Source organism: Triplophysa rosa, linkage group LG16 (assembly GCF_024868665.1).
Source record: "Triplophysa rosa linkage group LG16, Trosa_1v2, whole genome shotgun sequence".
Taxonomy (NCBI): domain Eukaryota; kingdom Metazoa; phylum Chordata; class Actinopteri; order Cypriniformes; family Nemacheilidae; genus Triplophysa; species Triplophysa rosa.
In genome coordinates, this window is record NC_079905.1 from 18,825,735 (window position 1) to 18,845,775 (window position 20,041).

Below are 20,041 nucleotides of genomic sequence, written 5' to 3' on the forward strand. Positions count from 1 at the left end.
GTGTGTGTGTGTGTCTCTGTGTCTGTGTGTGTTGGTGCGTGTGCGTGTTGTGTGTGTGGAGTGTTTTGTGTGTGGGTGTGTCTGTCTTCTGTGTTTCAACCTTTTCTTGTTTTTGCAGGTACAACTTTGATTGTTTTGCTTGTAGTCAATGTGTCTCATGTGCAGCTGCTTTGTAACAATGAAAATTGTAAAAGCGCTATATAAATAAAGTTGAGTTGAGTTGAGTTGCCGTGAATGTCAGTTGGTAAACCCACCGGCCACCCCAAAAGCGCCTTTGCGCCCTCTTCCGTTGATGCAGGTCCCCTTCGAGAGAATTGGCATGGACCTCATTGGGCCATTAGAGCGATCTGCGCGGGGGTATCGCTTTGCATTGGTTCTGGTGGACTATGCAACGCGATATCCCGAAGCAGTGCCACTCCGCAGCATTTCCGCGAAAAGTGTTGCGGACGCCCTGTTTCGGATCATCTCCCGGGTGGGGATCCCCGCGAGATCCTCACCGATCAAGGCACGGCGTTCATTCCTCCAGTAAGAATGAAATTCAGTATGTCCTGGACCTGAGAGCAAAACTCTGGACACTGGGGCGGCTGTCGATGGAGAATTTGTTACAGGCTCAGGACAAACAAAGCCGTCTGTATAATCGGGGTTCTAACCTGAGAAAATTCACACCGGGAGAGAAGGTGCTTGTATTGCTCCCGACATCTAACTCTAAATTACTTGCGAAGTGGCAAGGACCCTTTGAGGTCACACGGCAAGTCGGGGACCTCGACTATGAGGTTATTCGGACAGATAGGGGAGGCGCACGTCAGATTTACCACCTCAACCTCCTTAAAAAATGGAGCGAGGACAAGGCAGTGATGCTGGCGACGGTGGTATCCGCAGAGGAGGATCTCGGGCCAGAAGCGAATGTTAAACCGCATTCCATTGCTCTGGCCCCGGGGGGAGACCACCTCTCACCCTGACAGCTCACTGACCTGGCCCGCCTACAGGCGGAGTTTGCCGATGTGTTTTCTCCCCTTCCAGGCCGAACGAATCTCATACGGCACCATGTCGAAACCAAATCAGGGGTAGTGGTGCGTAGTAGAGCCTACCGTTTACCTGAACACACAAAAAAGGTTGTTCAGGCAGAATTAGAGGCCATGTTAGATTTGGGGGTAATAGAAGAGTCCAACAGTGACTGGGCGAGCCCGATAGTTTTGGTTCCCAAAACAGATGGCTCGGTTAGGTTCTGCGTGGACTACCGCAAAGTGAATTCAGTGTCGAAATTCAACGCTTACCCAATGCCCCGGGTCGACGAATTGTTGGACCGGCTGGGCTCGGCTCGTTTTTATTAGACGCTGGACTTAACAAAAGGGTACTGGCAGATCCCCCTAACACCAGTATCCAAAGAAAAAACAGCCTTCACCACGCCGTTCGGATTACACCTATTTGTAACCCTTCCGTTCGGATTGTTTGGAGCCCCGGCTACCTTCCAGCGCCTCATGGACCGTGTCCTCCGACCCCATGCGACGTATGCCGCTGCTTACCTAGACGATATCATTATCCATAGTAACGATTGGCAGCGGCATATGGAGCATTTGAGAGCGGTCCTGAGGTCGCTGAGGGAGGCCGGGCTCACGGCTAATCCGAAGAAGTGTGCGATTGGGCGGGTGGAGGTCAAGTATCTGGGCTTCCACTTAGGTCATGGGCAGGTGCGTCCCCAAATTGATAAGACCGCAGCAATTGCAGCCTGCCCGAGGCCTAAGACCAAAAAGGAGGTGAGACAGTTCCTGGGGTTGGCGGGATATTATAGACGGTTTGTGCCTAAATATTCGGAGCTCACCAACCCGCTGACTGATCTCACTAAAAAGGAAGTGCCCGATACGGTCCAGTGGACGGAGCAGTGCCAGCAGGCCTTTACCAAGTTGAAGGCTGCCCTGTGTGGCGGGCCGCTCTTGCATTCCCCTAACTTTTCTCTCCCTTTTATCCTGCAGACCAGATGGCGTCTGGTTGTCCTTTGTAGTGTTGGGCCCAGTTCAGCACACAGATCCAAGAGCATGGCTCTAAGAAACCTGAATCGGCTTATTAACCAGTCATCATCCTGGGCCAGGAAATCTTCATGGTCCCTAAACACTCTTTCCCTCCTAAGCGTTCCATTTGCATAATCCTCTATAGTAGTGCCAGCGCATCCATCATGTTGTACTACATGCACAAGTGTCACCATAGTATTTATATGCTTGCAACGATCAGATTAAATTCCTAACACCTTGTCATAACAATCAGACAATGGGTACATTAACCCTGAGATCATTAAAAAATAAAAGTTCCATTTTACTTATGCTTTATTTTATTTATTATTGTTACCGTGCATAATGCGGATTTAATGTTTTTTTTTTTTGTGGTAACAGTGATTTTTGAACAACATGTCAAGTTAAATATTTCTCACTTCTCTCTGTAAATCGCTTTGGATAAAAGCATCTGCTAAATGACTAAGTCTGCGTCCGAAATCGCCTACTTCCATACTATATAGTAGGCAAAAATGAGTCATGAAAAGTATGTCCGAAACCTCAGTATAAATCCCATCTTTTGCGTAGGAAGTGGAGTACGCCTCTTTCAGGGTATGTTTTGTGCATACGCAACTGTTATAAATGAGTCCCCTGGTCTTGGACTCGACAAAGGTGGACTTGACTACAGCCCTGTTGTCTATATTTGAATTTTTACGAGTTAGCTAGGCTAATAATTTTATCATAACCTTGTTTAAAATTTGAGAATATATGAACCCCCTTCCCCTCAAACGGTGTCCCGTCCTGTTACACTGATTGTACTCCACATAAAAAAACATTCAAGGTTGGCAGGTCTGATGGTGGGAGATTTGACTGCTTTTGAACTGGTCAGTGTGTGAATGACATTATACTTTTGCTCCTGATGTCCTTTTTCAAGGTTGTTTGTGATGAGAATGGCTCAAAGGGGTATGGCTTTGTGCACTTTGAGACACAGGAGGCTGCCGAAAGGGCTATCGAGAAAATGAATGGCATGTTGCTGAATGACAGAAAAGTGTAAGTGTGGTTTTTAGCTTTGTCATAAATGTGTGGAAGGGTAATTGCTAACCGACTTGGGGTGTTGTGGGTAACTAACATGCTTGAACTGGGCCACACAGAGCTGTCAAAGCAAATTTTTACTAGTGCATGACATTTCATGGGTTTTAATTATGGAGTATTATTGTACCTCTACACAGTTATTCAGACTGTTGCCGTCTACTAAATCCTCTTTATATTCATTGCTATCAGGTTTGTAGGGCGTTTCAAATCTCGCAAAGAGAGGGAGGCTGAGCTTGGCGCAAGAGCCAAAGAATTCACCAATGTGTATATTAAAAACTTTGGGGAAGATATGGATGATGATAAACTCAAGGATATCTTCAGCAAATATGGTAAGTTTTTGCTGCACCTTTATTTAAGCTCTATTTGTATTATTCTTTAGGTTTATACATGTTATTGTATTTTATTCTATTGCATAAGGTACTGCTATGAGTATCCGCGTCATGACAGATGAAAACGGAAAATCTAGAGGTTTTGGCTTTGTCAGTTTTGAGAGGCATGAAGACGCCCAAAGGGTTAGTCTACCTTTGCATTCTATGAGAATTTGCTTTTAGTCAATTAGCAGACGTTTCAAAAAAATTGTGACACACATGAGAGAGCATTGAACATCTTTTAATGAGCTAACAATACTTGCAATCTACAAATGTGATTTCTTGAGTTTTGGAGAGGTGTAAAACAACTATTGATGGTCACTTTACTCTTTTCACACTTTCATCCCATCAGGCTGTGGATGAGATGAATGGTAAAGAGCTGAACGGGAAGCTCATATATGTGGGTCGCGCTCAGAAAAAGGTAGAGCGCCAAACTGAGCTCAAACGCAAATTTGAACAGATGAAGCAGGACCGCATGACTCGTTATCAGGTGAGGTTAAACTCGTGACTTCTGCAGCTAAGTCAAATTTAGTGCTTGCTTTGTGAACCATACTGGCCAAATTGGCTGTGGCATCGAATTATTAGTCCACAATCCCAACATTCTTCCAGTGTTGATACTGGGGATAGAAGAGACTATGAACTATGTTTGTTAAATGATGGATCTGATTTGGGATTTTTGCATTTCTGAAAGGTCATGTGTCTTGTGTATGCAAACGAAAACATCCGTAATTTAGATGGCTGTTTGAGTTTCTGTTACATAAACAACTGCTTATATGATTGATTAAAGGAATAATTCACCTTCAAAATGAAAATGTTGTCATTATTTACAGGCCCTCTTGTCATTTCAAACCTGTATGACTTTCTTTCTTCTGAAGAACACGGAAGAAGATATTTAAAAAATGTTGGTAACAGAAAACCATTGGTCCCCATTGACTTGCACTGGTTTTGACTTGCATTGACTTGCATTAGAGAAGTCATGGGGACCAATGGGTTACCAACATTTTTCAAAATATTTTCTTTAAATTTTTCATTTATGGCAGAATTTTTATTTTGAAGGCGAACTTTTCCTTTAAAACTCTTGTGTCAAAACACTTTCTTGTGTTTTGAGATAAATGGAGATACATGGTGTTTTGAGTTAAATGTAGATGCATGGTGTATATGTGCTTGTCAAAGGTTTGCATTTGTAATATATTTAGATCCATTTACTCTTTCCTGTGGCTCAGTGGTTATAGCATGGCACTACCAATGCCAAGGTCATGGGTTCGATCCCAGGGGATTGCACATACTCATATACAATGTATAGTGTAATGCAATGTAAGTCGCTTTGGATAAAAGCATCTGCCAAATGCGTAAATGTAAATGTACTCTCTTTACAGGGTGTCAATCTCTATGTAAAGAACCTGGATGATGGCATAGATGATGAGCGTCTTCGTAAAGAATTCTCTCCCTTTGGTACAATCACTAGTGCCAAGGTATTTAATGAGCCAATATGCAAATCTAGTATCTGTTTTGGCATTATTTTGAAGTTTTGTTGTAGGTAGGTTGAAAGCTTTTTAGAATCTGGCCATAATTCACCCAAATGGTTTGGTGATGAAAAGTATAATGACCTTCAGCCTCCACGTGTTGGTCAAAAAGCCTCTTTTTCAGTGTTTCAGGATGAAAGAAGTCCGCCACTGTTTCTGCAAACTCTGTTTTTTACATTGACTAAGATAACAAGTTGACATCCTCTCTCCCTCTCTTCTGTGTTAGGTCATGATGGATGGCGGTCGCAGTAAAGGCTTTGGCTTCGTCTGTTTCTCTTCACCTGAGGAAGCCACTAAAGCAGTGACTGAGATGAACGGACGTATTGTGGCCACCAAGCCGTTGTATGTGGCTCTGGCTCAGCGTAAAGAGGAACGACAGGCCCATCTTACCAACCAGTACATGCAGAGGATGGCCAGTGTCCGAGCAGTGCCAAACCCTGTCATCAACCCCTACCAGCCCGCACCTCCATCGGGATACTTCATGGCTGCTATTCCACAGGTAAAATTGCTGAAAACAGTCGTTGGTTTAGTAAGTGACATCCGGGTTGTGTATGCTAAGTTGACTGTGATCCTGCCTCACAGGCCCAGAACAGAGCTGCGTATTACCCTACCAGCCAGCTTGCCCAGCTCAGACCCAGCCCACGCTGGGCCACACAGGGCGTTCGTCCTCAGCGTAAGTCAATGGGAAAATCTCTACCCTGCTTGTAAATTTTATCAATCAAAACCAAGTGTAAATTTATACTGTTGACCTCAATGATTCCAGACTTCCAGAATATGCCGGGCACTATGCGACCCTCTGCCCCTAGACCTCAGACCTTCAGTACCATGCGTCCTGCCTCCCAGGTGCCCCGCATGATGTCTGCTCAGCGCGTTGGTGAGTCCCTTTAGCCTACATCCTAACTTCTGTTTATTTGAATTAAAAATCACTCTTGTGTTCATTTGATGAAAAAAATGTCCTCTTCTTTTATGTAGCTGCACAGACTATAGGTCCACGACCCACGTCTGCAGCGGCAGCCGCAGCTGCGCCCCCCGTGCGCGGTGTGCCTCAATACAAATACGCACCCACCGTCCGCAACCCTCAGCAGCACATGAACACACAGTCTCAGGTTACTATGCAGCAGGTGAGCATCTGTGTAAATGGCTTTAGTCCATCGAGTCTAAATGGTCAGAATATTAATTTAGTGTTTATGTATTTGTATCTCAGCCTGCTGTGCATGTGCAAGGACAGGAGCCACTGACCGCCTCCATGCTCGCCGCCGCTCCTCCACAGGAGCAGAAGCAGATGCTGGGTGAGGGTTCATTTCAGAAGATATTGTGTCCTTGCCCAGTAAAAAAAGGTAATGTGGGTTTTTTCCTCTCCCAGGTGAGCGCCTCTTCCCACTAATCCAGAATATGCATCCCAGCCTGGCTGGAAAGATCACTGGGATGCTTCTGGAAATAGACAATTCTGAGCTTCTCCACATGCTGGAGTCTCCGGAGTCTTTGCGCTCCAAGGTACAACTTGCTGTTTGATTGTACTTGTAAAACATACAAGTTTATGAATTAAATATAATTTATTTTCAATAGCAACCCAGAGTATCTGCCGATACCATTTTTACTAAATGTTGGATCAACGCATCACTAGTAGTTTATATAAATTGAAGGAAATGGAAAGTATTTTAAAAAGTGGTTGATCGTTTGCCAACAGGTTGATGAGGCAGTGGCTGTGCTTCAGGCTCACCAGGCTAAAGAAGCCGTCCAGAAGACCGTTACAAACTCTGCTGGTGTGCCAAGCGTTTAAGCCAAGGTAACAGGTGTTTCTGTTGTTATCAGTAGCCCTTTGCACAAATGCATCCTGTCGAATTGCGGTAATATTTCTGTATTCCCAGAATATTTTTTTCTGTTTTGCTATGACTCACACATGAGAATGTGTGACGCTATGTGATGTTCAAGTGTGAAACATGGTGGGGAATGTAGGCAAACACACCATGGTTCTGGTGTTTTCATTTTCAGTTGTTAAGTGGGTTTGTTTTTAAGTAATGACTCAATAGCAAATTACTTAAAGGGGTCATATGACACGGCTAAAACAAATATTATCGTTTGTTTTAGAGATGTAATACAATGTGTATACACGATTTAAGGTTCAAAAATGCTGCATTTTCCATATACCGTGCATGTTTGTACCGTGTACCGTGTACCATGTACCGTGCTCCTCTTTGCCCCGCCTCTCTGAAACTCGCAGATTTTTTATGAAGCTCATCGCTCTGAAGAGCGAGGTGTGCTATGATTGGCCAATTAACCAGTGTGTAGTGATTGGTTGAATACTGCAAGCGTGTGACGGAAATGTAACGCCTCTTACCATATTTGGAACATCAGGTTCCAAAGCAACAAACGCCCACTTTAGTTACCTATACATTTGGACTATCTTAGTCAAATCATACCACGACTGACGTAGATTTGTGGGGGTGTGGTTACACGAGGCGTTTCAGGCAGGTCTGGGTGAGCATTCGCTTTTAGATAGAATGCATCTTTTGTTCCGACACTTTAGTTTTTGCAATTTTACATGTCTAATACATGCATGGGCAATTTATAACACACCAAAGACACAGAAAAACACGTGTTCGCGTCATATGACCCCTTTAAATAAGTCCTTCCTAATATTGTACATGTACATATAGGTAATTTTACAGCTTTTATGCTTTTTTCACACAAGCACCAAAATGTTTGCTGACGTTGCAACATCTCATTCTGGAAAATGGCTATGACTTCAAAGTTTATTTTAACATTGTTAGCTTTTAACATGACCCTAAACATAAAAGTGTTACATTTTCTAAGAGGAATGCATATGTTAAAGGTTCTGATGTTTGTTTTACTCTGCTTATGATGTTTGTGCTACTTAAAAACTGCTCATTCATAACGTTTCTGTTTTACAGGGGTGTGAACCCTTGAAACTTCACCAGGAGGAAAAATAAACAGAGAAAAAGTCTAAAATGCAGAAAACATCGCAAAACATCTAAAACTATGTGTAAAAAAAGAAACTAGAAAGAGCCAGGTCTGGAGGAGAGATTTCTAGGCCTAGTAAGGTATTTAAAAAAGGAATAAAAAAAGAAAAACTGAAAAATAAACAAGTTTGGGGTTTAAAAAAATGACACAGTATACAGTAAAAAACAGCCCTAAAGCATTCCTGCCTTGTTTTATTGCTTTTAAATTCTGGCTAAGTCATGTTCTTGGAAGCGAGGTAAGAACTGACTGACCAGCAATGTGACATTTATCTTTTATTGAACATTTGCTTGCTGAAATAAAAGCTTATTAAAATGTGTGAATGCGTCTTTATATGTCTGTCGAATATCTTTAACCAGTCATTTGGAAAGTCATGTGGTTGTTTTCAGACAAGTAAGGTAATGAAACTAATGCTCCGCTACTTTTTTGCAACGCACTTTTATGTTAATTCTATCAGCACAAGTATTTTTGATGGGTTTCGATGGGATCAGGTGTTTGCAACAGATATTTTGAATCACTGGTTGGTGTTTTACAACAACTGGTGCATTGGGGGCAGCAACCTGTACTGTATAAAGCACTTCTTTAAGGCACTTGATTCAAGAACTTCAAGTTTATGTCTAAGAATGTTTAAAGTTCAGAAAGCTTGTCATGAATACAGAAGCTGAGCAGAAAGTATTTTCTATAAAAATGTCCAGTTATACCAGTGATAGTTGGGCCAAAATACAAGTAAAACAACTTTTGCTTCCATGGTCTTAGTTCAGGCATGATTGGAAAACCTTTGGCTTATTGAACGTGTTGCCTAATTTTAAACTTTTTTATTGCATTTCATGAACCAATGTCATGACTCAGAAGCCAAGGAATTATGATGTGTCCCCATATAATACTGCATAAAATATAAGTGATCAAGTGAATTACTACGTGAAGCACTACCAATGTACATTTTTAGAGCTTGAAAGTTTTAATGAATTCTGAAATCACCTTCTAACGTGTTATATAGAGGAACGTCTTATAAGTTTGCAACAGCTTGAAGGTAATGAAGGATAGCAACACATTTCTTTAATACATTAAAACAATGTCACAATAGGAACTAATGAATACTCGAGCAGGTCTAATGCAAATTCCACCCAACTAGGGCTGTCACGGTTATGAAATTTGGCTGACGATTAATTGTCTATTAAATAATTACGATTATGCCTATTAATTGTCTGTTTAAAGGCTTTGACCTTTATAACGATTAATTACAATTAATTTATTAAATGAATAAAATATAGATACATTAAGAAATGTGAAAATTCTGTAAATAACTAGTAACTTTCCCTGTAGAGTGACCTGAAAAAACTGAGATGAGGATGATGTTGTCTTGCTGTGTAGATGAGGCAAATCTGGAATCAAAAAATACAAATCTGATACAACTCAAATAATGAATCAGAAAGAGCTTTATTGCCAAGTATGTTTGCACATACAAGGAATTTGTTTTGGTGACAGGAGCGTCCAGAACACAGAAACAGCAACAACAGTACACAGAGACCATAACACAATATAATACAGTACACAATGATTTAAATAAGGGCCTATGGGTATAAAAAATTAAGAAATACAATACAATAAACATAAGATAAAGATATAGAGAGTAAAGCTATGTATTTACAGTATGTAAATATGTACAAGTAAAAAATAAGAATAGACTATTGTAGTACAAAGTATGTGCTATATACAGCAGAATGAATGAAATATAATTTACAGAAAAGTTGTATAAAAAATAGATAGTGTATTATCTGGAAGATATAATTAATATTGCACTTAATTATTATTGCACAGAGTTATTAATTGCATGGTGTTTAAAAACATTTAACTGTTCAAGAGGTAGATGGCCTGAGGGAAGAAGCTGCTTTTGTGTCTGGTTGTTTTGGTGCTCAGTGCTCTGTAGCGCCGACCAGACGGCAGCATTGTGAAGAGCTGATGGCTTGGATGTGAGAGGTCCAGGGTGATTTTCTGAGCCCTTTTCCTCACTCTGGATGTATACAGTTCTTGGAGGGTGGGCATGGGAGCACCAATGATCTTCTCAGCAGTCCGAACCGTCCTCTGTAGTCTTCTGATGTCTGACTTTGTGGCTGAGCCAAACCAGACAGTGATGGATGTGCAGAGGACAGACTGCTGAGTAAAACTGTTTTAATAGAGTTTGTGGTAGGTTGAACTTCATCAGCTGATGTAAGAAGTACAACCTTTGCTGGGCTTTTTTAGCAATGGAGCCAATGTGATTGTCCCACTTCAGGTTCTGAGAGATGGTGGTGCCCAGGAACCTGAATGACTCCACTGCTGCCACAGTGCTGTTCATGATGGTGAGAGGGGGGAGTGCAGGGGGGTTTCTCCTGAAGTCCACAGTCATCTCCACTGTTTTAAGCGTGTTCAGCTCCAAGTTGTTATGACTTCACCAGACAGCCAGCTGCTCAGCCTCCTGTCTGTATGCAGACTCATCACCATCCTGGATGAGGCCAATGAGTGTGGTGTCGTCTGCGAACTTCAGAAGTCTGACAGAAGGGTCCTGGGCAGTGCAGTCATTTGTGTACAGAGAGAAGAGCAGTGGGGAGAGAACGCACCCCTGGAGGGCGCCAGTGCTGATTGTGCGGGTGCTGGATGTGAGTTTCCCCATTCTCACTAACTGCTGCCTGTCTGTCAGAAAGCTGGTGATCTACTGACAGATAGAGCCAGGAACAGATAGCTGGGTTAACTTTGTCTGGAGCAGTGATGGGATGATGGTGTTGAAAGCGGAGCTGAAGTCCACAAACAGGATCCTCACATAGGTCCCTGGTCTATCCAGATGTTTCAGGACAAAATGCAGCCCCATGTTAACTGCATCCTCAACAGACCTGTTTGCTCTGTAGGCAAACTGCAGGGGGTCCAGTAAGGGTTCTGTGATGTCCTTCAGATAAGCCAGTACCAGTCTCTCGAATGACTTCATGACCACAGATGTGAGAGCGACGGGTCTGTAGTCATTCAGTCCTGTGATTTTGGGTTTCTTTGGGATGGGGATTAGGGTGGAGCGCTTGAAACAGGAAGGAACTGTGCACAGCTCCAGTGATCTGTTGAAGATCTGTGAGAAGATGAAGGCCAGTTGAATAGCACAGCTTTTAAGACAGGCTGGGGAGATACCATCTGGGCCTGGTGCTTTTCTTGTCTTTTGTTTCCTAAAGATTCGGCACACATCCTCTTCACTGATCTGAAGTGCAGGAGGTGGGGTGACTGAAGGTTATAGGTGTTGAGAGAATGTCAGAGTTGGTGTGAGGTGTAAAGTTAGCATTTTCAAATCTGCAGTAAAAGTCATTCAGATCATTGACCAGGTGTTGATTGCCTGCAAAATTGGGGGATGGTGGCTTGTAGTTGGTGATGTCTTTAAGGCCTTTCCACACAGACGCAGGGTCGTTGGCTGAAAACCGGTTTTCCAACTTTTTAGAGTAGTTTCTCTTAGCCACTCTGATCTCCTTTGTCAATGTGTTCCTAGCCTGCTTGTACAAGACTTTGTACAAGAAGAAATGTCATTCAAACATAAGATTGAGTGCAGATAATAACCCATTTACATACATTTACATTTATATTTACGCATTTGGCAGACACCTTTTATCCCAAAGTGACTTACATTGCGTTATACTAATTGTTTATGAGTATGTGAACCCATGACCTTGGCATTGCTAACGCCATGCTCTTACCGCTGAGCTACAGGAAAGCCATCACCCTTGTTTTTTAAGGATCTGCGGATATAATAATTGCAGTTTTCTGAAATATTTGCGATTTTATCAAATAACTGCGATGACACGATTATTTAATAATTGTGACAGCCCTTCACCCAACTATATTCTCAATTTACTCTTGACTTGAGGTAATAGGAAAGTTTTATCAATATGCTGTTACCACCTGTAACACAAGAATGTTTGGTGAGTTACAGGTGTGTGCATTTATCATGAACGAAGAGGTACTGAAACAAGTGTTAACATATCAGTCGCCAACCATTTGCGTACTGCATGGGAATAATATACAACATGGTCTTAAATTGTTTGCAACATTTTTACAAAACAAGTTGATTCAAATGTCAAAGTATGGCACTCTATGAATTAGATATGCAACTTAATGAGGTCTTTGATTTTTTGTAGCTTTATATCATTTTATAATGTTTCACAGACCATTTTTTAAACGGATAGTATGCTAGTATTCCATTCTGAACATTGCTTTTGAGGAACAAAAGCTGTGTCAGTCAAATGCTGCTGACTGACAAACAAATTCACAAGATATCACTGTCTGCCATTGATCTTGCATGTTTTTATCACTACTCAGTTAGCAGGAAACTCTGTTTGGTTCAGAACCCTCACTGGTGTAGCAGCGCTTACTGAGAGATACAGTTTGCGGTTACAAGACTTATACTGGTGTTGCCATAATGTAAATCAAGTGTATTGAGAAACTTGCTGTGTGTTAACATGATGCAAAACTGTATATGAGGACATTACAATAGGGATGAACTGATCATAGTTTTTCAGGTTGCTAGTATGTTGGATGATTTCCAGGTCAAAAGAGCCACGTTGCCTCCTTCAACGTCAAATGTGCTTTTATTGTCTACCAGACAATTATCACAATTCCAATCATTTTCGAATAATATTACATCTTTGTTCAATAAACCATGTAATTTGTTGTGTCATTTATGTAATAATAAAATAACCCAAAGTATAAGCAACTGTAATACCGATGCTTTTTTTAGTGCATAATAGGACTGTATTCATATGACGTCATTTATTTTCTGGCTTGTTTCCATGAAGCTCAGACTAATGGTGCATATTTGTCTCTACTTGGCCACAACTGGCTGCTTACACTTGAGTGCGTTCACCCTTAACAACTCTCTTAGGGCTAGTCATTACAATTACCTGCTGCTTTTCCCTCCCAACCAGGTGAGCATAACATGTTGTCTGAGCAGCTGTTCCATGAAATGCCTCCTAGCATCAGAAATGTTCCCGCAGCTCAGCTGGTAGAACATGGCACTAACACGAATGTCGCGGGTTTGATTTCTAAAAAACACACCTACTGATTAATGTATACTCTGAATACGCTGCAACCCAAAGGTCTACCGAGCGTGTAAAGGTAAGAATATAAAACATCATTTAAGATCTTTTTTTCTTGTTTGTTTATAAAACTGTTTAAACACTGATTTCTTTCATTACAAAGCTAAAATTATAATGGATGACTTGAATGGAATAATAAAGAAAAGCAGCCAATATGAGCCCAGAACAGATGGAAACTCCTTCATTAACTTTTGAAAGCATCTCAGGGTGAGACCTTAAGAAGCTGCCTGACAACATGTCAAGAGTACATTTTTGCTCATTCTAGACAAAGAGGGTCTTTAAAGATGCATTGATTTCACAACGTACTTGGTCCATTTGCGTTTTCGCGTAGTTTTGATGGGTTTACTATCACTCCAATATAATTGATTCTACTGTTTGGACTCTAAAATTAAACATAGTCTTAATTGTTCGGTTGAGCCTGTCTACTCAGGTGTGCATAAAGACACAAACAGCATTGTTTCTTGTAAGGAGAGGGCTTGTAGCAGTGATGGGACACAGAACACTTTGCTCTCAGATGATCTCCATTGACACCGGTTGCTATGCACGGGGCAATAGAACGAGCTGGTCATTACCCGGTGCACATGACTAAACATGCCCATTACGGCCCTGCTGTTACAGATACCTTGAGCAAAGTCAGGTAGATTGTTAAACAGAATGTCCAACCAAAGAACATAAACATGACTAGCAGAATGAATCTCGAGATCGTTCTGGAACATAATTTTTAGGACGAATAAGCACGTTTTACTCTAAACAAAAAAGTCAAACTTCAATAAAAAAAAAAAGATTTTTCAAAAACAACTGCATCTTGAAGGTTGTGACTCGTACAGTCTTCTTTTAATGATAAGTCTTTGCTTGCCTGCAGAGTTACATAATATATCACTGAAATGCATATACGCAGAAGTGCATACATAGAATTCATAGCAAAATACTCGTTCCATTTTATTATTCTTTAAGACGTAAATCCATTCAACAATCTTTGAAGCATAAACACTACATATTCATGTTTTAAAAGGCAAACTAACTCACAAGATCATGCATGTGGTCATTCACTGCATGCTTTTGTCAATATACACAGCGAAACTCAGGCAACCCTCTTTAGACAGAACAGAATCTCTCTATTGATTCATGTAAATCATTTATCATTGATTCTGGTTCATGCTAAATCATATTATGGCCCAAATGGACTCGTATGACACAAATGATTTTGTTTACAGATGTTCCTCACAGCCAGGAACACTGATGTACTGATGTAGGAGCTGATGTAGGAGCTGACCTTAATGACCCAACTGGGACACTTTCCTACATCCTAACATAGGTTCTATTTTTGTGCTAAAACATATTGTGAATTTATAATGACTATTAATTAACCTTTCCACTACAATATAGCCCTCATTTCTAACATGTTTAACCTTGACGGGTCAAAACCTGACTGGGTTCATTTTTACGTCCATGTGTTAATTGTCATAGTGATGTATGCCTTTTTTGCTGGACATTCTTTCAGACACCACTGTTTTATAGAAGGTACAGTGTGTATATTGCATTAAACATGATACTGTACAATATAAAGCTGTTTCCTCTAGTCTCTCTTAAATTTGAATAAAAATGGCTCTGTTAAGAACACTTGCATTTGCATACGGGTTGTAATGTATCAAGCAAAGACATGCAAATGGGGCTTTGATTGTTTTGTAAAGTGCTTTTGTTAGTGTGAGTAGCTGGGTGTGTGCGTTGAAAAACACTCCCTGGGCGCATTCCTTGACGTGACGCAAGACATTGCCGGAAAATGGCTGTCTTCTGGCATATTTCACAGATGCTTTGTTTTGGAACGGTCAATTTGGGAAATTCTTTTTGTTATACAAACTAACACTAGGCTACTGCTTTACATAAAATGGCTGAAACTTTAAACCAGACAATTTACAGGAAGAGGACAATGTAAGTATATCACTAATTGTGAAAATGCAAACATTTTTTGTACCTTCTATAAATAAAATACCATAAATACCCAAAATACATGTCAACATTCTGCCATACGGACAACTTTATTCATACAGATTTATGCATTCACACAGTAGGCTCATTATTATCTCATATTATCATATTTCATGGTTAGCAGAAACATTTTGCTGCCTTCCCCCAACAAAAACAGTATCGTGCATGAAACCTTTCATTTCTATTTTTGAAAACATGTATTAATTTGGTAGCTACTAACTGATTTTTACATTCATGCTTCTCCTTTTTTATAATTTTTCATACTTTTGTGAAGTTTCCAATGTAATTAAAAAGGAGGTAAATATTTTGTATTTTTGTTTTAAAAGTAATTGCGTCGTGGCGGACGTTTTGTGGCAGACTCGGTCATTCTCGCGAGATTTGAGTTTGAACAGCTATGTGAGACGAGAGCGAGACGGATGCCAGTGAGTCAGAGCAAGCGAGCGGACGACGGGGCACAGGACGGCCCGACTTCAACCCGACAAAACAACTCCATAAAGTAACCTTCTTCTATTCAACACTCGGAGTTTTTTTGCCTTCATTTGTTACCTGGAATGAAATGCCTTTACGTTGATGACTTGAAAGGTCAGTTGTTGTTTTATTTCATGTTATAAACGGCTAGTTTGGTGGTTTGGCTAACGGTCGTGCGTTCGCTTTCACATTCGCTCGGCTCGCGAACGTGAAAGCACACATTCACGAGTTTATTGAGCAAAGACGAACCCCGTATTTGTCCTTCTTCGACAAATATCAATCTGTTCTTTTTTTATAGCCACCAGCTGCCATGTAGTGTTGTGAAATGGGTTTAAAGGGCCTGTGGAGGGTCCGACATTAGATGGAGCTACCGTAGGCATGCAGCCATTGTCCATTTGTTTCTGTTTGATCAGTTTAAATTCACACCTTCCTAACCAGGAAGTGTGTTAAGGTAAAACATTTACCTAGTTTTATGACCTAAGGTAAATGTCACAATCTTTTATCTCCTTTATACATGTGTTTTCCAAACCATTGTTGTTGGCTTAGTGGCTTGTTTTATAATAGTTAGCTCGCCTGATCTGTCCGAATAGTTATGGGTCATCTAATAAGTCAGAGTAACGTTAGTCATTGTGCTAAAGCTGTTTCAGTCAGATATTATCACAGATGTATTGTAAACAGGTTGTTGTTGTTAGATATAGTGCCATAAATGTTTCCTGCTCTGACTAACCTGTCTGAACAAGACTTAATGAAACTCAAGTCAGTTTAGGAGAAATTAGTATTCTTGATATCATTTCATTTTGTATTGTATTTTGGAGTTATTTAAGGGTCAGACTATTGGCTAAAATTGGAGCGATGGAAACTGTGGTTTGTTGGTTCAGAGAGCTGTTGACTTGTGGCTAATGTAAATGTTGGTTCAGAACCCGCTTTGACGCATTTGTCTTGGCCACTATCAGAGGTGTTAGATAAAGTTATGAATGTGAGTTGTGGGCGTTTGCTGTATCAACCTGTTCACCCACGTCAGTAAAGACCATTACCAGTTAGAATTAGGCATATATCTGTTTTTTTTTACCACTCTGACACCGTGGTTAAATAGAGGATCAGCATTTGATCTAAATCCTGCATGGAAGCGGCTTATTTTCAGTGTCTACTACTGTCAGTGTAGTCTGGTTTTGATCTGAAAGCAAAATGGAGAAACAGAATGGTGATTACATTTCTGTCATAGAGAGTTACTCTCCCCTCTTACATTTTACCTGAAAGTTTGTTTGAAATGTCAACTGTTATGAATGAATTTGTAACAAGACTAGTGATATTTCTTTTTATTGTGGTTTGCTGAACTTGGTTTGTTTTTATGAAGAGGCAAACTTTTTCATGTGCTTTGTTAACAGTATCCTTTGCAATACTTCAGATACTCAGCCTTGTATAATGCAAGCAGGTCAATTAATTGAAAGGGATACATGTAGGGTGCTTTCCTCAGAATTGGAATATCTGTATGACCTCATTCTGCCTTGAGTTATTACAACAGTTTTGGCAAGTCAGATGATTGCACATGAAGCAGATTTCTCAATTTTACCAAGTTCTGTTTTCAGGGTATGATGAAATGTTTTAGGAGAGGTCTAAAGTTTAGACCTTGTTAATTAATTCCCTTGATTTTGTTGTTGACCTTAAAGTCTTGAGCTTGTTGTCTCTGACTAGTTGGAGAACAATGAATGCTTTATTCAGACTGGAAGGGCCCTGCAATCAGTTGGCTATCAAGACTTTGTGTTCGTTTTGGGCCAGCTTTGCCTTGAACTTGGAAGGTTTGGTGAGGTCTGTAGTAGGGTTGTTCCGATAGACGATACTATCGTGTATCGACGATCCTCAGACCTATCGGCGATAGCAAATCAATATTACAAACGCGCATTGCGCATTTCTTCATGCAAGAGAGCTTGCAATGCACACGCGTGGCTTAGGCTTTTTTTAACCATGAACATGGTTTCTAGGGCTGTGTATTGGCATGGGCCTTGCGATACGATAGATATTACACTAGAATATATTGCAATTAGACATATGCCCGGTTAACCGAAAATATATATCACGTGATTTATGCACAACTTGTGAGTGGAGTACGGTAAAATGCTGCTGCATCCGAAAGCCAGAGGGCGCTCTCGTGCAGAAACTCCAAATACACACTGCAGAAGAAGACCATTACACACGTAGTAGTAGGAAATGCCTAAGGACATGTTTTTATCACCGATCCTCAAGCCTCCTCAGGTATTTTTATGATAATAAAGTATATTTATAATGATCATGTTTGACAGGTGTTGCTTTTTCAAATGCACGTTATAAGCGACTCAAACTCGCACTGCTTTTAGATCGAGCAGCATTTCTACTGATCTCAGAGCCGTTCTTCAAGGACAAGCTACGCATCAATAAAATAGTGTTGTCACGATACTGGAATTTCTAACTTCGATTCAATACCTAAAAAAATATCAATGTTCGATACCATTTTCGATACCACGGGGAATAAACTGCCATAGCAATAAGGCCCTAATAAGCAATAGCAATATAGGCCTTTTTAAATTTTATTTGAAGTTAAATTGAACAAGACTAGACAATGAGGTATATATTTTTACATTATTTATTAATTGTTAATCTAATGTTAATTTTACGAATACATTTACTATTTAAAATCAAAGTTGTATTTGTCAGTATTAATGGACCAGACCCTGTTGAAAAAAACAGCCTATGCTGGTTTGGTATGTTTTGATGCTGGTTTGCTGGTTTAAACTGTTAATGTGCTGGTTTAAGATGGTCATATGCTGATTTAAGATGGTTCTTAGCTGGTTTAAGATCAAACCAGCATCGATCAAAACATACCTTACCCAGCATATACTGAATTTTTCAACAGGGGAGCTTACATAAATAGTTGTATTTTTTAACTAACATTTAAAAGAGATTAATAAATACTTGAACAAATGTATTGCTCATTCATTGTTCGTTAATGTTAGTTAATAGCCTACATTTTTATTTGGCTAAATTGGCTTTTATTCACAAAGGCCCATACTGTAATCATTGATCAGCGCACATATAGACAGAAACGCAAACTTAAACGCAAGAAGTGTTGCAGAGACTCCGCACTGGACATCTTTCTAACATTAACAACTTTTAACCGGAGCGAAAGAGACGAGTGGATGAAATCATTGAACAGCGCACACACATAGAGCGCTATGGTAAACACAGAAGTGCAAACGTGTATCACACGCGAGAACTGTTGCAGAGACTTTACTCGCACCAGCATTATTTCAAACATCAAATTAACCGGAGCGAACGAGACGAGTGAATGAAATCATTGATGAGCGCACATAGACAGAAACGCGTGCATTAAACATGAGAACTGTTGCGGAGACTCTGTACTAACATAAACAACATATAACCAGGGCGAATGAAACGAGTGGATAAAATTATTGATCAGCGCACATACATGGATCGCTATGGTAAACACGGGAAGCGTAACGAGCGTGCACCACGCCAGATGTGTTACTGAGACTGGCCATCTTTTCTAACATTAACACGATTTAACTGCCACAAACGAGTCAAGTCTGTGAGAGGAGGCGGGGCTCTGTTGTTATGCGTTCACGTGCAGTGTGTGTAACTCACTGTCGGAAAAGAGAAAGAGAGCGGGAACGCGCAGCTGATATCGATACGTGGGACATGGGTATTGGAACCGTTTCAGATTCTTCAGTATCGATACTTATCGAAATATCGATATTTTTGACAACACTACAATAAAATAAACGATACCTTGCATTATCGCAGCCAGCTCGGTTTCAGCAGGATTTGGTGGTAACCGCAGTTAACCGGGCACATGTCTAATTGCAATATATTTCAATACAATACATATTGCAATACTTTTTAAATAAAAAATGTAATAAGAAAGTAAAGCTGAAAATACAACTTGCTGTGCAGACCACCTGGGTTATTTTTAACATCCCACCAATAGAATCCATCACATACCAGTAGGCACGATTTTAGTTTCAATTAAAACCAATACAAATCCCATTGTAACCTACACTTTGGCTCTGGAAGCTGGAGCAGCATGCTCGTTAATGCTTGAGACAATGGTCGTGTGTACTGTATATGATGTTAAAACGTGATGTAAAAAAATATTATTTATGAATATTATATAAATATTATTACACTATCATAACAAAAAATATTGCAATAGTTTGCTGTATCTATATTTTTGCACATCCCTAATGGTTTCTCAAGCTAGAGTCTTCGGCATGTACATTACATGTCACTTCCTGGGATCTTAACGGGATGTGTGTAAACTCACACACAGATTTCAGAAAATCACTAGCAGTGTAAAAGAACAAAAAACAGTCTATTTTCCAGAATTTCTGTGTGAAAGGGCGGGGGCTAATGATTAAGGTGAGCTAACACGGTACATTAATTACTTTAAGGAAAGAAATTGCAACATTGTAAATCAGTAGTCATTGCTATATAGAACAATGTTTGTGCATGCCTCTCTTGTGTCAGTTAGATGTTTGACATTGCTTCTT

The 20,041-nt window shown here is 40.4% G+C and overlaps 2 protein-coding genes and 1 non-coding gene across 3 annotated transcripts in view; all 3 read left to right on the forward strand.

The window, feature by feature from the left end:
* The window catches only part of pabpc1b (poly A binding protein, cytoplasmic 1 b), a 17,639-nt gene extending 9,376 nt beyond the window's left edge, over nucleotides 1–8,263 (forward strand). Inside the window, exons 3-15 of the mRNA XM_057354306.1 lie at nucleotides 2,917–3,032; nucleotides 3,264–3,403; nucleotides 3,492–3,586; nucleotides 3,795–3,932; nucleotides 4,819–4,914; nucleotides 5,192–5,464; nucleotides 5,548–5,638; nucleotides 5,729–5,839; nucleotides 5,938–6,086; nucleotides 6,170–6,254; nucleotides 6,329–6,459; nucleotides 6,653–6,751; nucleotides 7,878–8,263. Coding sequence (XP_057210289.1) covers nucleotides 2,917–3,032; nucleotides 3,264–3,403; nucleotides 3,492–3,586; nucleotides 3,795–3,932; nucleotides 4,819–4,914; nucleotides 5,192–5,464; nucleotides 5,548–5,638; nucleotides 5,729–5,839; nucleotides 5,938–6,086; nucleotides 6,170–6,254; nucleotides 6,329–6,459; nucleotides 6,653–6,745 — 1,518 coding nt within the window. The 3' untranslated portion in view covers nucleotides 6,746–6,751; nucleotides 7,878–8,263. The remainder of the gene's footprint in view (nucleotides 1–2,916; nucleotides 3,033–3,263; nucleotides 3,404–3,491; nucleotides 3,587–3,794; nucleotides 3,933–4,818; nucleotides 4,915–5,191; nucleotides 5,465–5,547; nucleotides 5,639–5,728; nucleotides 5,840–5,937; nucleotides 6,087–6,169; nucleotides 6,255–6,328; nucleotides 6,460–6,652; nucleotides 6,752–7,877) is intronic.
* Nucleotides 3,955–4,087, forward strand: LOC130567557 (small nucleolar RNA SNORA5). Its single transcript, XR_008964606.1, has one exon. It is a non-coding gene; the product is annotated as a small nucleolar RNA SNORA5 (small nucleolar RNA).
* Nucleotides 8,264–15,443: 7,180 nt separating the features above from the next.
* The window catches only part of rnf19a (ring finger protein 19A, RBR E3 ubiquitin protein ligase), a 45,138-nt gene continuing 40,540 nt past the window's right edge, over nucleotides 15,444–20,041 (forward strand). Inside the window, exon 1 of the mRNA XM_057354457.1 lies at nucleotides 15,444–15,614. Within this exon, the coding sequence (XP_057210440.1) occupies nucleotides 15,584–15,614 (31 nt within the window). The 5' untranslated portion in view covers nucleotides 15,444–15,583. The remainder of the gene's footprint in view (nucleotides 15,615–20,041) is intronic.